A 15,413-nucleotide genomic window follows, 5' to 3' on the forward strand; every position below is an offset into this window, starting at 1 on the left:
ATTTGTCTTTTTTACTCCAACATAGCATACATTGTAAAGCACTCCAATTTTATACTGCGTTATCAATGAGCAATATGGACGACTGAATCACTAATTTCATTAACCAAGTGGCAGTAGGCGGTGCACATAGTTTATAGAACTAATGGCCGTAGCTACTAAAAACCATAAAACGTGGTATACGTAGGCCTCCAATTAGATGGACCGACGATTGCGATCGGTGAATATCACGGCAAACACCTAGATGTTAACTATACATGACCAATCGTCGTAGCTCCTGGTCCTTGGAAGAAACCTTTACCCAGCAGTGGACGTCTTTGGTTCAATCGACGACAACGACAACGAAACACGCCAAGAATTTACAGTAATAGGCAGGAGGCACCCGCCGCGGAGCGTAGACGCGTCGGAAGATTGGAGCGGGCAACTGCTTCATGCACCTGCGCAAGCACCCTAAGGCTGGTTTTAGTGTCACGCGGACCGTCCGGTGCGGACCCGCTCCGCACGGCCAATCTGTATGAACTTCTAGGGAGCGTTTTAGAGTAATGCGGTCCGGAGGAACCGCTCCGCTCCCAAGCAGTTCATACAGATCGGCTGTGCGGAGCGATCCGCACTGACAGTCCGAGTGACACTGAAACCAGCCTTAATAGGCATGCCACCGCGGAGCGTAGACCAGGATCGGAAGACCAGAGCGGGCACCCACGCAAGTTTCAGACCCTAAAGAAACTACAAAGCTAACACTAAGCACTATGAGTTTTGGCTTAGCTTAGTTTTGCACATCCCCTTGTGCAAAACTAAGCTAGGCCAAAACTCGCCAATTAACCGGTTGTGTGCAACGTATAATAAAGCGGTGGCTGGCGACACACACACCAGTCTTGACGTTTTCGGTGACAGCCTCCCTAAATTTAAGTCAAAACTCAAGCCTGTATTCGGAACGACTTAGGCACCGAACAAAATGAACAATTACTAAAACCTTTATATTTTTCGGTGCTTAAACTCTATTCAATTGATTTTTGTTTTTACTAGTGTATAAGTATCCTAACATTGCAAAAAGAAATGCTGTGTATACCTGTAATTGAGGACATATACGCATCATGTGTTAAACCATGTTAAAATGTATGAACTGTATTATGTATGTGACTTTGTTGGTGTACCTAATAAATAAATAAATAAACTCATTAATAAACGTCGCGTTAAGACCCGTGTCTTACTATTATAATTGAAATGGAACGCGAAAGTTTAATGAACGCCCACCTGTTCAATATTGTTACTATTGTTTTACTTTTATGATTTTAAAGCGAATGGGTTGCGCCTGTGGATTACTTGTCTTTATGGGTAATTCATAGGCGCAGCTTACTTTTTTGTTACTTTTATCTCTGTGACACAACGTTTACGTGATTGTTATTGCATGCTGTGTGTACACGTTTTTAGGTTGCAATCTAGATTTATAAGCATTATTTTGTAATAATTGCAATTATTTGTAACTACTATTGTATCCCTTGATTGTTACCTGTTGTGTATGCCTTAATAAATAAATAAATGATAATGGTGATGAACGGACCACTCGGACAATAAGCGCACTCACCTCGTAGATGGTGTCGCGCAAATCAGCGAAAGTGTGCAGCGCGGCGCGCAGGAACAGCAACACGTCGTGCGCGTGCGGCTCGGCCCCGTCGCCCAGCAGCTCCAGCAGCGCCGGCGCCACCGACCCGGCCACCTCCGGGAACTGACGGTAAACAAGATATTTTATGTCAGAACCATGGGTAGTTTCTTAAGCAGTGGTTATTAGTATGTTTTCCGAACAAAATAAAATAAATAATACCGAGGGTGAGGGGAGGCGGAGAGAAGGCAGTTGTTTGTCCTCTCCTGAGTCAAAAGCTAATAAGGTATATGGTCATGGCCATGGTCAACACACTTTTATTTATCTTATAATCAAATCAAAAATGGAAACAAGCATCAATTAAAATCATCTTTTTTTTTATTAGGAAAACCAACAGCAATACAATACAAATAATGAGACCTTAAATTATGTATCTGCTTAGCCATTTAGGGAGAGTAAATTTATTGAAATCCAATTTAGTAACCCTGTGGTACAAATTATCGAACCGGTTGGCTAAATTGGACCGAAGCTCTGAACTCGTACTTTGTTGATTTGTGCTAAATATACAACAATCATGTTAATTAATACTTATGAAATAGTAAGTTGAATAATGTATCTTTTATTATATACCATGGACATTAGCAAAAACAAAAGAAAACTATGTGTAAAATGGGATTGAAAAAAACTGGTCCAAATTAGCGGACTCTCCCTTATAAGTAATCAACCGCATATAGAAATAGGCCTCTGGAATTGAGACATATAGTCTTAAGCCGGTTTTAGAATCGCGCTGACGCACCCTGATCGTCGAAATGTATGAAGCGTCGGCGCCGAGTGATCAGCGTCACTCAGGTCATTACATACATATATGGCCACGTATCCACTGGAGGTAGCCTCGGGCCGAGCGGCTGCCTCGTTCCAAGGGACACGATTTGGTATGGCTGGTGGCGACGAATTTGCCTCAGGACGCGGCGTGCTGCAAATTGACGTAGCGTCCCGACTTGCTTTGCCTTAATCCGAGACTGCCTCTAGCTAGTGGACAAGCGGCCTAAAACACGTCTTACTGTCTATTGACTGAGTAGTGCTGAATAGTGAATGAGTTTCTTGCGCTGCTTCTTCTCAGCACTGGCCCATTTATTATCCCGAAGCAGTAGTTGGGTTAATACTGGAACGTGTAAAGTGGCCCCGAGACGATCAATCGCGATTGTCAATTTTACGTGATTGACATTGATCGTTTACAAAAGGCATTGAAGCGATTGTCAATTGAATTTCAATTTACGTGATTGAAGCAAATTGATGATAATTTTAATTGAAGCCCAATTGAGGTGCCTTTGAAGCTAATATTGATCGTTTAGCTGAGCCATTGACAATCGTTTCCGTCAATTGGAGTTGTCAATAACGTAAATACATTGACAATCGCGATTGATCGTCTCGGGGCCGCTTAAAAGTTCTTTTTAAAAGCCTGTTTGCAAAAATAAATGAGTTTTATGAGTTTTACCTTGAGTGCGGCGCGATGCAAGGCCCGTACTAACAGCTGACGATATTTGTTAGCATCGTCGTGGTCGGCGCTGTGCGAGCGCGCCGCCTCTTTGCGTAGGACCTGCACCAGCTCCTCGGCGTGCCGCGGCGTCACCAGGTCCAGCGCTGGAATTGAACCACTCATATAACAAATACTGAAGATACAACGGAATACATACAGTATAGTTTAGAAAAGGTTGACTTTGGTTTCCTCTTCCTCCTCTTGCCACAAAACAACTGTCAGACGACGGTCTACTTTACGGGTCTCTATGGATAAATATTGTTACAGCTCTAACTTTTGCAATGTCACTCGATATCCCTAACCCTGCTTTTGTTATTTCGTCATTTCGTCGTTGAGAGCCTACGCTAAAGGTTGCGCCAGCGCACGTACGCGTATCTGTATCGTAAAATTGAATAAGCAGAAAGCAGAATAGAGTGGCACGGACGCGTGCGCGTGAGGAGGGTTTGTTCTAGCGATGCAACTAATAAGCGCCGCGGAGTGCAGGTAACGTTACCATTCCGTGCACCCACGCACACGCACCCAAGTTTTAGCGTACAGCCTTTAAGATTTCCAGCTATTGTTGCATCATCACGGGCTTGCAACTCACCCAGCTGCAGCGTGTGCTTGCGCACGTCCAGGTCGGAGGAGGCGAGCACGCGCAGCACGTCCATGCCAGGTCGGGCAGCGCGCCGCCCCACCGCGAGCACTATAGTCTGGTCCCATCTACCCATCCTTATCGCTCGCGCGTAATTATGTTGCTGTCGCGCTCGCACCCTCACTGCGGGCGCGCGTCGCACAGTTGCGACAGCAATATAATTACGCGCGAGCGATAAGGATGGGTAGCTTGGGGTCATTGGACAAATTGCTGTCGCGACTGTGCGACGGGCGCCCGCAGTGTGTGTGCGAGCGCGACAGCAACGTAATTACGCGCGAGCGATAAGGATGGGTAGCTTGGGGTCATTGGACAAAATTCTACGTGTTCACGGACCAGACTTTAGTATCGCAGCTGTTGTTGCATTATCACTAAGCAGCATGACTCACCCAGCTGCAGCGTGTGCCGGCGCACGTCCAGGTCGGAGGAGGCGAGCACGCGCAGCACGTCCATGCCAGGTCGGGCACGCGCGCCGCCCCACCGCGAGCACTATAGTCTGGTCCGTGAGCACGTAGAATTTTGTCCAATGACCGCTATCTACCCACAAAGACCGGTCCTGCGCCGCTTGCATCCAGGTACTTCCCGCGACCTTCACCAGATCGTCGGTCCACCTAGTGGGAGGCCTGCCCACGCTACGTCTTCCAGCTCGTGGTCGCCACTCAAGAACCTTGGGGGAGGCCTTTGTCCAGCAGTGGACGTCTTTCGGCTGAAACGATCGAACGAACGAACCCCTATCTACCCATCCTTATTGCTCGCGCGTAATTATGTTGCTGTCGCGCTCGCACACTCACTGCGGGCGCGCGTCGCACAGTCGCGACAGCAATATAATTACGCGCGAGCGATAAGGATGGGTAGATAGGGGTCATTGGACAAAATTCTACGTGCTCACGGACCGGGCTATAGTGCTTGTTCACGTTGACTCGCGGGCGCAGTGGCGGGCGCGATGAAGAAATATCAAACATATGTAGTGATTCCAAGTGTTCACGTATGAAACGCAGGTGCGGTCTAACTAGCGGGCAAGCTAGCGACTGGCGCGCGCGGAGCGCTCGCGGTAATTTCAACGTGTGAAGATGTTTGTGTGTGTTCATGTCAAACTAGCGGCGGCGCGCGCGTTTCACTTGTCGCTAGAAACGATAGTACGTCACACTCGCGCGAACGCCTGGTCGTCAATGTGAACACGAGCTCGCGACGTTTCCCGTGCCTACGTGAACAAGCACTTAGACAGCGGACTCACCCAGCTGCAGCGTGTGCTTACGCACGTCCAGGTCGGAGGAGGCGAGCACGCGCAGCACGTCCATGGCGAGGTCGGGCAGCGCGCCGCCCCACCGCGAGCACTATAGTCTGGTCCGTGAGCACGTAGAATTTTGTCCAATGACCCCTATCTACCCATCCTTATCGCTCGCGCGTAATTATGTTGCTGTCGCGCTCGCACACTCACTGCGGGCGCGCATCGCACAGACAAATTGCTGTCGCGACTGTGCGACGGGCGCTCGCAGTGTGTGTGCGAGCGCGACAGCAACATAATTACGCGCGAGCGATAAGGATGGGTAGCTTGGGGTCATTGGACAAAATTCTACGTGTTCACGGACCAGACTTTAGTATCGCAGCTGTTGTTGCATCATCACTAAGCAGCATGACTCACCCAGCTGCAGCGTGTGCTTGCGCACGTCCAGGTCGGAGGAGGCGAGCACGCGCAGCACGTCCATGGCGAGGTCGGGCAGCGCGCGCGCCGCCGCCTCGCCGCCGTCCTCGCGAAGCGCCGCCAGCCGCCCCACCACGATCAGCTTCACGTTGTTGTCGCTCTCTTTTACGATCAGGTCGATGTAGCACGCAGCTGCCGCCTGGGGGTGAAACAATGGAAGTCCGATTCAGCCAGTGGCACTGAAAAACTTGTCAAACGCACACAAACACAAATAACTTGTATCACCGACGAAAGTCTACGTCACGCACGTCATAATGAGGGTTTTCGCGAATGAAAAATCCGCCAGATGGCAATACGTAGACGCGAGCTCCACATGCTGCATGATTGGTTATTTTTGACATGACATTGACAGATATGTCAAAATCCACCAATCACGCAGCAGTCAGACCCCACATCCACGTCCCGCCATCTAGCGGATCTTTCATTCAAGAAAACCCTCATTCATGTGCGAGACGTCCACACCTTCAGGACCCCTACACAAGTGTCTTTCGAGTGTAATCGTCTTGTCAGCGCCCGCGTAGCATCGACACAGCGCTGGCTCAGTGTTGATGCTAATCGCGGCAAAGCTGAGCGGCTATCGAACTCCGGATCATCGGACGTCATGTGCTTCATCAACTGGTGAACAGGTCTGTACTAGGTAACTACAATAAAACCGTGGACTGTATGTACTACTATAATATCATTCTATTTCGCTTTCAAACTAGTTCTACTACATTGTTCTACATTTCTATAGACCTAGAAAGACACGTAATTTTGGGCTCCTCTTGACCCAAGGAAATGGAAAAAATCAAATTGAACCGCGTGTTAATCGACCCTCAGTGCCATCTAGTATCACTTTGTAACAACTAAAACCCAACATAAACAACAGTACTATCTTTTGATACTAGATGTCACTTTATACACATAAAATATGTGACTTCAACAACTGGGGACCAAAACCGCACTCACTAAGCCTTATCTCCTGTAACAAATGGTTACCTTTATAGCAGCGGGCGCGTTGGACAGCGTGACGAGCGTGCCGGCGGCCTCGTAGCGCACGGCGGCACTCGGCGCGTTGAGAAGCCCGTACACCGTGCGGATGAAGCGCGAACGCTCCGACGGGTTGGCGTGGCACACCTACGGGACACATTCACGAGTAAAGCTGGGTGATTCATTGAAAGTTAAAGGCTACCTTTTTTTACTGTATTATGACGTTCATAAGAGCCACTAGTGGTCTAAATTGAATAAAATATTTTTGATTTTGAGTCACAACGCGAGCGCTCCGATGGGTTGGCGTGNCGGGTTGTCGTGGCACACCTGCGGGACGCAGTCACGAGTATAGCTAGTGATTATTTGAATCTCACGTTTTTAGTTTTTAATGCTGAGCAATAAAGGCTTATAGTTCGTCAACTTTCTGAGCGACCGTCACCGTTTAAACCGGTAGGTGGGTGGTGTAGCGGGGAAGGAACATATGTAATTGCTACGTGCTCCTTTATCCCCGCCACCGTCTGTCAAATAATGGCAAAACGGTCACACACGAAGTTTTCGGGCTATAATATACTACGGGCTATAAATTCTACGGCTACATCAACTCAGATTTGGATCATGTGATTGATCGACAACACAAAGCAGCCTTTATCCTTCTCTCAAGTCTCATCTTCGTTCGTTCGTTCATTTCAGCCGAATGACGTCCACTTCTGGACAAAGGCCTCCACGAAGGTATTCCACAATGAACGGTCCTGCGCTGCCCGCATCCAGGCTCTTCCCGCGACCTTCACCAGATCGTCGGTCCACCTAGTAGGAGGCCTGCCCACGTCTTCCAGCCCGTGGTCGCCACTCGAGAACTTTTCTGCCAAGTCTCATCTATCTCTATCAAATCATATCATAGATCATCACAAATATTAATGTTAAAGGTATCATCAAGTCATCCCTCATCCTAACAAACTGACCTTATAAATCAGCTCCACAATAACCAGCTGCAGGATATCTCCAAAGCTGTGCACGTTATCCAGCCTAGCAGCCAGGTAGGCCAGCGCGCGCTCCTGGTCGGCATGCAGCAGCATTAGGAAGGCATTCCGCTTGCACGACATGTCTTGCTCGCTCTCTAAGAAGTTGGCGACGAGCTCGGGAGCGTCGGGGATTAGGAACTCGAAGTTGCTGTAAAGGTAATGGTGATTGTGAATTGAATCATTATTGACGCAGTTACACTATGCGTGAAATTGATCGAACAAAAGCGCGAGCACGGAAACTAAAGTATGGGCGACACACGGCGAAACTACTGAAGTGCGTGTTTACACTATGTCCCGATCATTTTTCCGCACAGTGTAACTTCGCCATGTAATTAAAGTAGACTCTAAGCACTACGGTTGAACATTGAATGTTGAAATGAAATTAGCGTTTATAGGTCTATTTTACGTCGGAAAATGCTTTATGCATACCCACTGGGGACGTCGATGGTACGGCCAGTGGTTATGGGACTATCCCTACCAAAAGGACCGGGTCTATCCACTAAAACCGGTGTAGACGGTGGTGTTCTCCAGAGCCCAATGAAACAGAGCTAAAGTTACTGTTCTAACTTGGACATTTGTCCGCGACTCTGTCTCATGTTATGGCTACTTTTTCGAAGTCCAATGAAACGGAGCGAGTTATTGTCCTAACTTGGACATTCATCGGCGGCTCCATCTTAGAACCCTGTAGCACTGGCGGATTGCAAACCTTATAAAAGCGGCGCGGCGAATACGTCGTAACTGCGCGGCGATCATGCCACGTGTGCGCAACGTTTCCGCTGCGTACGATACAATCGAGTGTAAGAGTAGGCACACACCGTTGATTTTTAGTTGGCCGATAGTTGTGCCCGATTTCAAATTGTATGAAGAATCGGCCAAATCGAATCGGCGTAGAGTGCGCACTCCCATACATGCCCATACTGATCAACAGCCCGACTAATCTATCGGCCGACGAAAAATCAACGGTGTGCGCCTACTCTAAGTGCGCATCCGCGACGTGTTCGCCAGTGTGGCAGGGCCCTGACTGTCCCAGGCTATCAAAATCAAAAATCTATAATATAAAAGAAAGTCGTGTTAGTTACTCCACTTATAACTCAAGAACGGCTGAACCGATTTAGCTGAAAATTGTCAGGGAGGTAGTTTAGAGCCAGGAGAAGGACATAGGATACTTTTTATCCCGTTCGAAATAAAAAAAAGTCTGCTTATTTATTGCCATTAAGGCGGAACAAAGTTCGCCGGGTCTGCTAGTCAAAAATATTTATTCAGTTTAGACCACAAGTGGCAAGTGGCACTTATGAACGTCAATAGAAAATAATAAAAAAAGAAAAGGTAGCCCTTATGGGGCACTTTACATGTCTCCTTATCTTTTGGGCCCTACCAGCGCTTCGAGACAAACATATGGCAAGTACTGAGAAGAAATATGCCCACACTCACCGGTAGATGGTAAAGATGGCCAGCACGGCGTTCCTGCGCACGTAGGAGTGGCGGTGCTCGAGGCAGGCGCGGATGGCGGGCATGAGTGGCTCCAGCAGCTCCGGCTCCTTCAGCTTGCACAGGAACCGCAGCGTCGAGCCCCGGATGAACTCGTTGGGGTGTTGGAGGTCCTGGGACGAATATGATGCTTTATTGTATCACTAGCTTTTGCCCACGGCTTCACCCGCGCGTGATTTGTCGCAGATCGTCATAAATTAGGCCTCAGCCTCGAATTTAGCGGGCAGCGGGGCGGCGGCGGTAGCGGCGCGGGAGCGGCAGGATCTTATGCGTAAAATCAAATAGACCAGTTCTCAAAAACAGCGGCGCGGGAGCGGGCAACGAGCGGGCAGCGGTGCGGGAGCGGGCAACGAGCGGGCAGCGGTGCGGGAGCGGGCAACGAGCGGGCAGCGCACTCCTTCTTTAGCCCACAATAAATCGAGCGTTAGGTATAAATTTGAATCGAAATAAAATTGTCGCCGTTGTTCAGACATTTCGTTTGCGAATAAAAACAAATATCTCGACAACACAACCCCGAACACAACACTTCGCCGCTAAAGCGCCGCGCGAGCTGCGCCTGCTTGTTTCGAGAACGGGTCTGCGTTGCCCGTCCCGCTCCTGCGCTGCTGCCCGCTAAATTCGAGGCTAAGGCCTTATAGACTATGGCGGTATCACACTGTATATGTTATTCTGTGTTATAAACAATAATACTGTAAAGTTTCATCTAAATCCGTTCAGTAGTTTTTGCGTGAAAGAGTAACAAACATCCAGACATCCAAACTTTCGCATTTATAATACTAGTAGGATTGGAGGAAGGCCTTTGCATGCCCAGCTGTTATTGTATCATCGGAGCAAGCCCTATGCACGCCCAACTGTTATTGTATCATTGGAGGAAGCCCTATACATGTCCAACTGTTATGGTGTCATTGGAGGAAACTAGCCTTTGCATGCCCAAGTGTTAAAGGTTTTCTAACTTTTTCCAAGGCAAAAGTTGACAAACAATGATAATAAATAAAAATTAATATCAAGACTACACTAGACAAAAATATATTGGTTGTAGCCTCAAAAGATGCAATATTTTGGGTTTCTGGCAGTTACAAAGGCCATGAGTCAAGAATCTTATCCAATTAGAATTGGTTGGATTATTGACAAAAATAAAGGTCACAGTGGCACTAATTTCAGTGACATACCTTCCTGTAGGCATCACAAACAAGGATCATCTCCTGCATCAGCTTTCCATCTGCTGTAGTCTTCGGGACGATCTCCCAGAAAATAAGCAGAAGCTTCTTGATGGTGTGGTCTTGCAGCGGCAGCACAAACCGGATTATAATCATAAGCAATCCTGGGATTTTTTCCCCAGAAAGGATTATGCCAATCACTTTCTTTAGGGCTTCAATTTTCTTTTTCGTGTCTCCTTTTTCTATTGACAAACATGAGTAAAAAGGTTTACTAAAAACACCAGACTGTTTATTAGTTGAAATAGTATAGCCAAAGCTGAAATAATTACCAAGATCCAGTTTAAGCTGCATCTCATTGTGGCGCTCTGTGTCGGTGGGGAAGTTGATCAAAGTGTAACATGGCTGCTCCACTCCCGCCATGCTGAAAATAAGTAATTACATTTCAACAAAGTAATTTACAACAGGCAGGTACAGTATGTCATATTTAGTCATAACTGGTCTTGCCACACTATTGCTGAATACATGGTACTTAAGTACTTAACTCAGATACAAAAGTAAATTCAGCAATTTGATAAAACAAGTTGATTCTAACTACTAACCTTTACGATACAAATAAAATAATGTGTAATCACTTATTAAAAGGTAAAGGTTTAGAACACATGATCAACTTGTACCGATAGTATTGATGAATACATACTGCTGGTGTTACATACTCAAAAAGGGTTATAAAGTTTCCTACAGCGATAAATGATTGGAAAACTGTGGAATTTATCAAACAATTAAGTATCCGGCGACCATTTATAGTACTTAATGGATACAAAAAACTTACCTGGTAATATATTAAAATACGGAAACTTAAACCGAATTGTATATTTTATTTGATGTTCTGAATAGAATATTCAGAATTACTCAAAAAAACAATTTATTTCACAAAAACGATACGTGTCCACATCCAACAGCAAACATGTCAAACGTCAAACTGACATTTCTAGGAATGAGCCACCGCTATGATGGATGAGTACGCTATGTTATGACGAATAATATTCGAATTCATAATTATGACGATTGATCAAAAGCAAGAATTTAATAGTTCCAAATGCTATGCATAATGTTAAAAACGCTATTTTCCTTATTAAAAAAAGTTTAAAAATTGTACTCATCATCTATCTCGGCGCTAATATTCCAGTTTTTACATTTCCGTAGGATTGAATAAAAATCGACTAAACTGATTAAATATTGTTGGACAACCCTAGAAATGTCAGAGTTCATGAATTTTCAGTTGACGTCGCAGCTGGTCATGCTTGTATTTTATCGTTTTCAAGCAAAATAGTATAATGTTTGATTAATTTAATGGATTGAAATAACTAATTATACAATGGCGGTGTTGGTGACGTTGTTTTATGTACTTTTATCTATCTGCATAATCTACCCTCCCACGGAATTCGTGTCCGCTGGATTTACTATCGCGCAGCTCTTCGAAGGGTTTTTAGGGTCGGAGAATGTGAATTTTGTCGGTTATCATATGAAGAGGATCTCAATTACTGCTTTCATTCACTCGTTGCTGCCGTTGGGGTATGTGTTCACGCTGTGGTGCGGTGGAGTGACCAACCAATGGCTGCCGGCGTCCGCGGCCGCGACCGCAATAATCCCGCTGCTCATGTGCTACCGATTGGTGACCTGGTGGGAGCACGATAAATCCAAGCATCCTGTGGTGAGGCCCTTGATCAGATATGCACCTGTTGACAGCGACTGGCGAGTGGTGGCCTCCCAATTGAACATGGACTTTAGGGGGTATGTATTCTATATTATCTTAGTAAAAAGTGAAAGGATATTGTCAAAATTCTTAACATTTCATGTTCCTTAATTTTTTGTTACAGTGTGGATAAAGTATCAATCCCTTTGACAGCTACCAGCAAGTTTGTAGCCACTGAAACATGGCTCATAAAAGTAACTCAATACAACCTACATATTATTAAGCAAACAGAATGTTCTTTAGTGGCCACCTCAGTAAGTGCATCTATACTTTTAAATCTTGATTTCATACATTAATACTTACGTAATGGCGAATTATCTTTTTCAACAGACAGATGTCCACTATTTGACCAGATCAGCTGAGGATGAAATCCAGTTCATCAAGATTGAAGCGATACCCACCGATAACAACATTCCGCGCTTCTCCTTCCGCATTTCAACCGCTGCACTGAGAGACCTGCAACCAAGACTGATTCACCCCGTGCGTGTGCCGGAACATCTCTCATTGCTTCCTTCATTGATTGAGAGATTTGTGAGCGTTTTCAAACAATATGTTGATCAGAATCCTACATATTATGTTGATCAGGTATGTGAATAGCATTTAAAAACTTTCATACAGTCCTAGGAATCTTGTTAAAAAGATGATTTAACTTTATTGTCACAAGTAAAATGCGTCACTATAAAAGCGAAAGATCACTGATTGACATCATGAAATCTCAGAAACTACAAGAGCTAGGGTTCTTTTTAGAACATAGGTGCCCACTAAGAACGGATTTTATGAAACCACCCCTAAGGGATCCACACGTATGAAGTCGCGGGTGGCCGCTAGTTGTCAATATTTGTATTGTTGATCTCATCAACATCCTATTGTGATGTTGAGACCAATTTTCATTTTACTATTTAAGTTATTATAATATTAAGTGAATTATGTCTTTTTAAAAAGCGATTGTGTAAATGAAAAATGTGTAATCTTGGCTTTTGTTGTTGTTTGAATTTGTAGCAGTTTTAAAAGTATTATGAGTATTATGTTTATAGATTATTTCTTGTGCTATATCAGGAGTTGGAGGCATGCATCGGCTGCATGCAGGCCACGGCTGACGTGAAGCTGACGCGGCGCTGCCTGGCGCCGCCGCCGCAGTTCGAGGCCGCCAACGGGCCGCAGCAGTGCCAGCCGTGCAACTGCAGGTCAGTCCCTATCTTTATTAAGGCCTTTGGCATATCGATTGAAGGGAAGCTTATTACTAATTTATTTTCATGTTTTTAAATACAATTAGTAAGCGGTTCTGAAAACTTGCTTAGAGAGTTCGAATCCCACCGCGCCGCTCGACTATTGTGGTGAGCTCACTCGTAACACAAGCTCATTTAGCTTAACACGAGGGGCTAACGGGACTATTAGTAATTTGGGCAATACAAATTACTAATTTTTTTTTATTAAAAAAAAAATTTAAAAAAAATCGAGTTTCGGTTCTATGTCCAATAAAAGGTTTATATTATTTCTTAATTATTTATTCTTTACTTATTTATAGCATTGTTACTTCCGCCAGCATGGGGAGTGTAGGCAGTAGATACATGATGACGATTGTTAGAAAATTAAATGTTGATACCTATCTGCTGCATGAATAATCAAAAGTGGCACCAAGTGGTACGTGTAATATTACACTCGGCGCTGGCTAGCCAGTTCCTTTTCTTGAACTTGGCTTGACACGCTGCCGCGTGTCTAGATTATACAATTAATGAAAACTGCAATGAAAATTACAATTTTGGTATTGCGAAAAAAGGAGAACGGGCACTTTTGGACCTCCACAAAATATACCTATTTCGTCACAGAGTGCTGTGGTGCTGCTCGTGCATGGCGCGCTGGTGGGCGGCGCGCGCCAAGGGCCCGCCCAGCGAGTGGCTCGCCGGGCGCGCCACGTGCCCCGTGTGCCGCGCGCGCTTCTGCCTGCTCGACGTGTGTCCCGCCACCAACGCGCCCGCGGCGACCGCGCCCACCGCGCCCGATACATAGCGCCGCACGTACCGCGTCTGGCTGCGGTGTGAGTTCTGTTAACATTTCACTTGACAATTTTAAGGTGGTGCTGTGTGGACCTACATCCTCTGGCCGTAAAAAAAAATAACGTTTTCTTAGCCTTCTTCAAGCACCTCGATTTGATTGCGGCCTACATAAAACATTGTTAAACACTCGNTGAGGTGGTGCTTTGTGGACCTACATCCTCTGGCCGTAAACAAAAGTAACAACTTAAAAAAAAAACATAGCGCCGCACCTACCGCGTCTGGCTGCGGTGTGAGTTCTGTTAACATTTCACTTGACAATTTAAAGGAGGTGGTGCTTTGTGGACCTACATCCTCTGGCCGTAAACAAGGAGTAACTTAAAAAAATACATTTTCTTCAAGCACCTCGATTTGATTGCGGCCTACATAAAAACATTGTTATAACACTCGACATTGGCAAAACCAGTGTGCTTCAATCAAATGCGCGCCATTAAACAGAAAAATAAATATATAAAACCATTGTTATAGTTCCAAAATACTGAACTGTCCTATCCATGACATTGACAGCGGGGCGCCACTGTCAATACCGGATCGCTGGTTCCGATTTTTGCCATGTTGGAAACCATATAGTTGAACGATGGTAGCACCCCCCTGTCATTGAGTTTGGTGGGACAGTTCAGCGTGAGTCATATTTACTATAAATTATCAACTTACTCCATTTATACTATGGTTGGAGCTATTGTTTATGGATTGAAAACGATTGACGTTAAGTTACGGAATCGGTATTTTATCAAACGGAGACTTAGAAACGTCGCCAAAATTATATTGGTCGGCGATAAATGTAATATTTGTGTCTTTAATGTTACGTGTTGTAGCTAATAGTTTAAGAATTAAGTCTGGTGAAACCATTATTATATTTTTAAAAATCATGATTGTTAAACTCAGTGAAAACTGAATTATATTGGTTATTGCCCAAATTTTTTTACGCTGTTATGTTTTTTTCTAATTTTTTTTCAAATGAACTTCAAAAGCCAAAGCTTATTTTTACACATTAACTAATTTGATCATTTTGGACTTTTTACCAAATTGATCATGATTATGCAATTCTCATTAGTCATTAAACGCTACTCATAATTTATTTTTAACTAAACTTAGTGAGACTTTTTAGTTTATAATTATTTTAGTAATAGCTGGTACGAGAATGCTAATAATTATAGTGCCACAAAATTTATGTGATAAATATATTTTTATCGATTCTACCTTTGAATAGCTTCTAAATATTATACATATTTTAATAAAGCTCTAGACTTATGCCAACTGGCTGCATGCATATTCCATGAAATAGAATAAAATGATTGATCAAGTTTAATACTTAATAATATTCACATTTATTGTATCTACTCAACAGTATGTTTAAATAGTATAATAATAATACATAATCATATCTTTAACGTTCCATCTTTTTATAATACGTATGTACTTGTTTTTTTTACTATATTATTTTTATACTGTACTGATTGTATTTGTAGTTAATACTTACCAAGAAAAATATATAATTATTGTAAAATTTAA

At 44.6% G+C, this 15,413-nt stretch overlaps 2 protein-coding genes across 2 annotated transcripts in view; one reads left to right on the plus strand and one right to left on the minus strand.

Annotated features, from left to right (window-relative positions):
• betaCOP (coatomer subunit beta) overlaps positions 1-11,075 on the minus strand; it is a gene marked incomplete at its 3' end in the record, with an annotated part of 28,679 nt that extends 17,604 nt beyond the window's left edge. Inside the window, exons 1-9 of the mRNA XM_028310187.1 lie at positions 10,927-11,075; positions 10,427-10,518; positions 10,110-10,339; positions 8,884-9,053; positions 7,393-7,600; positions 6,443-6,580; positions 5,405-5,603; positions 3,090-3,235; positions 1,580-1,720 (exon numbers count right to left, since the gene is read on the minus strand). Of these exons, the coding sequence (XP_028165988.1) occupies positions 1,580-1,720; positions 3,090-3,235; positions 5,405-5,603; positions 6,443-6,580; positions 7,393-7,600; positions 8,884-9,053; positions 10,110-10,339; positions 10,427-10,517 (1,323 nt within the window). The remainder of the gene's footprint in view (positions 1-1,579; positions 1,721-3,089; positions 3,236-5,404; positions 5,604-6,442; positions 6,581-7,392; positions 7,601-8,883; positions 9,054-10,109; positions 10,340-10,426; positions 10,519-10,926) is intronic.
• A 296-nt stretch (positions 11,076-11,371) lies between these two features.
• LOC114356830 (E3 ubiquitin-protein ligase TM129) lies at positions 11,372-14,208 on the plus strand. Its single transcript, XM_028310190.1, has 6 exons — positions 11,372-11,888; positions 11,975-12,104; positions 12,181-12,435; positions 12,907-13,034; positions 13,677-13,890; positions 14,139-14,208. Exons 1-5 carry the CDS (start codon positions 11,473-11,475, stop codon positions 13,855-13,857), a joined length of 1,110 nt encoding a protein of 369 aa, XP_028165991.1. The 5' UTR covers positions 11,372-11,472; the 3' UTR covers positions 13,858-13,890; positions 14,139-14,208.
• Positions 14,209-15,413: the final 1,205 nt, after the last annotated feature.

Source organism: Ostrinia furnacalis, unplaced genomic scaffold (assembly GCF_004193835.3).
Source record: "Ostrinia furnacalis isolate ACB-3 unplaced genomic scaffold, ASM419383v2 OfSCF2967, whole genome shotgun sequence".
Taxonomy (NCBI): Eukaryota; Metazoa; Arthropoda; class Insecta; order Lepidoptera; family Crambidae; genus Ostrinia; species Ostrinia furnacalis.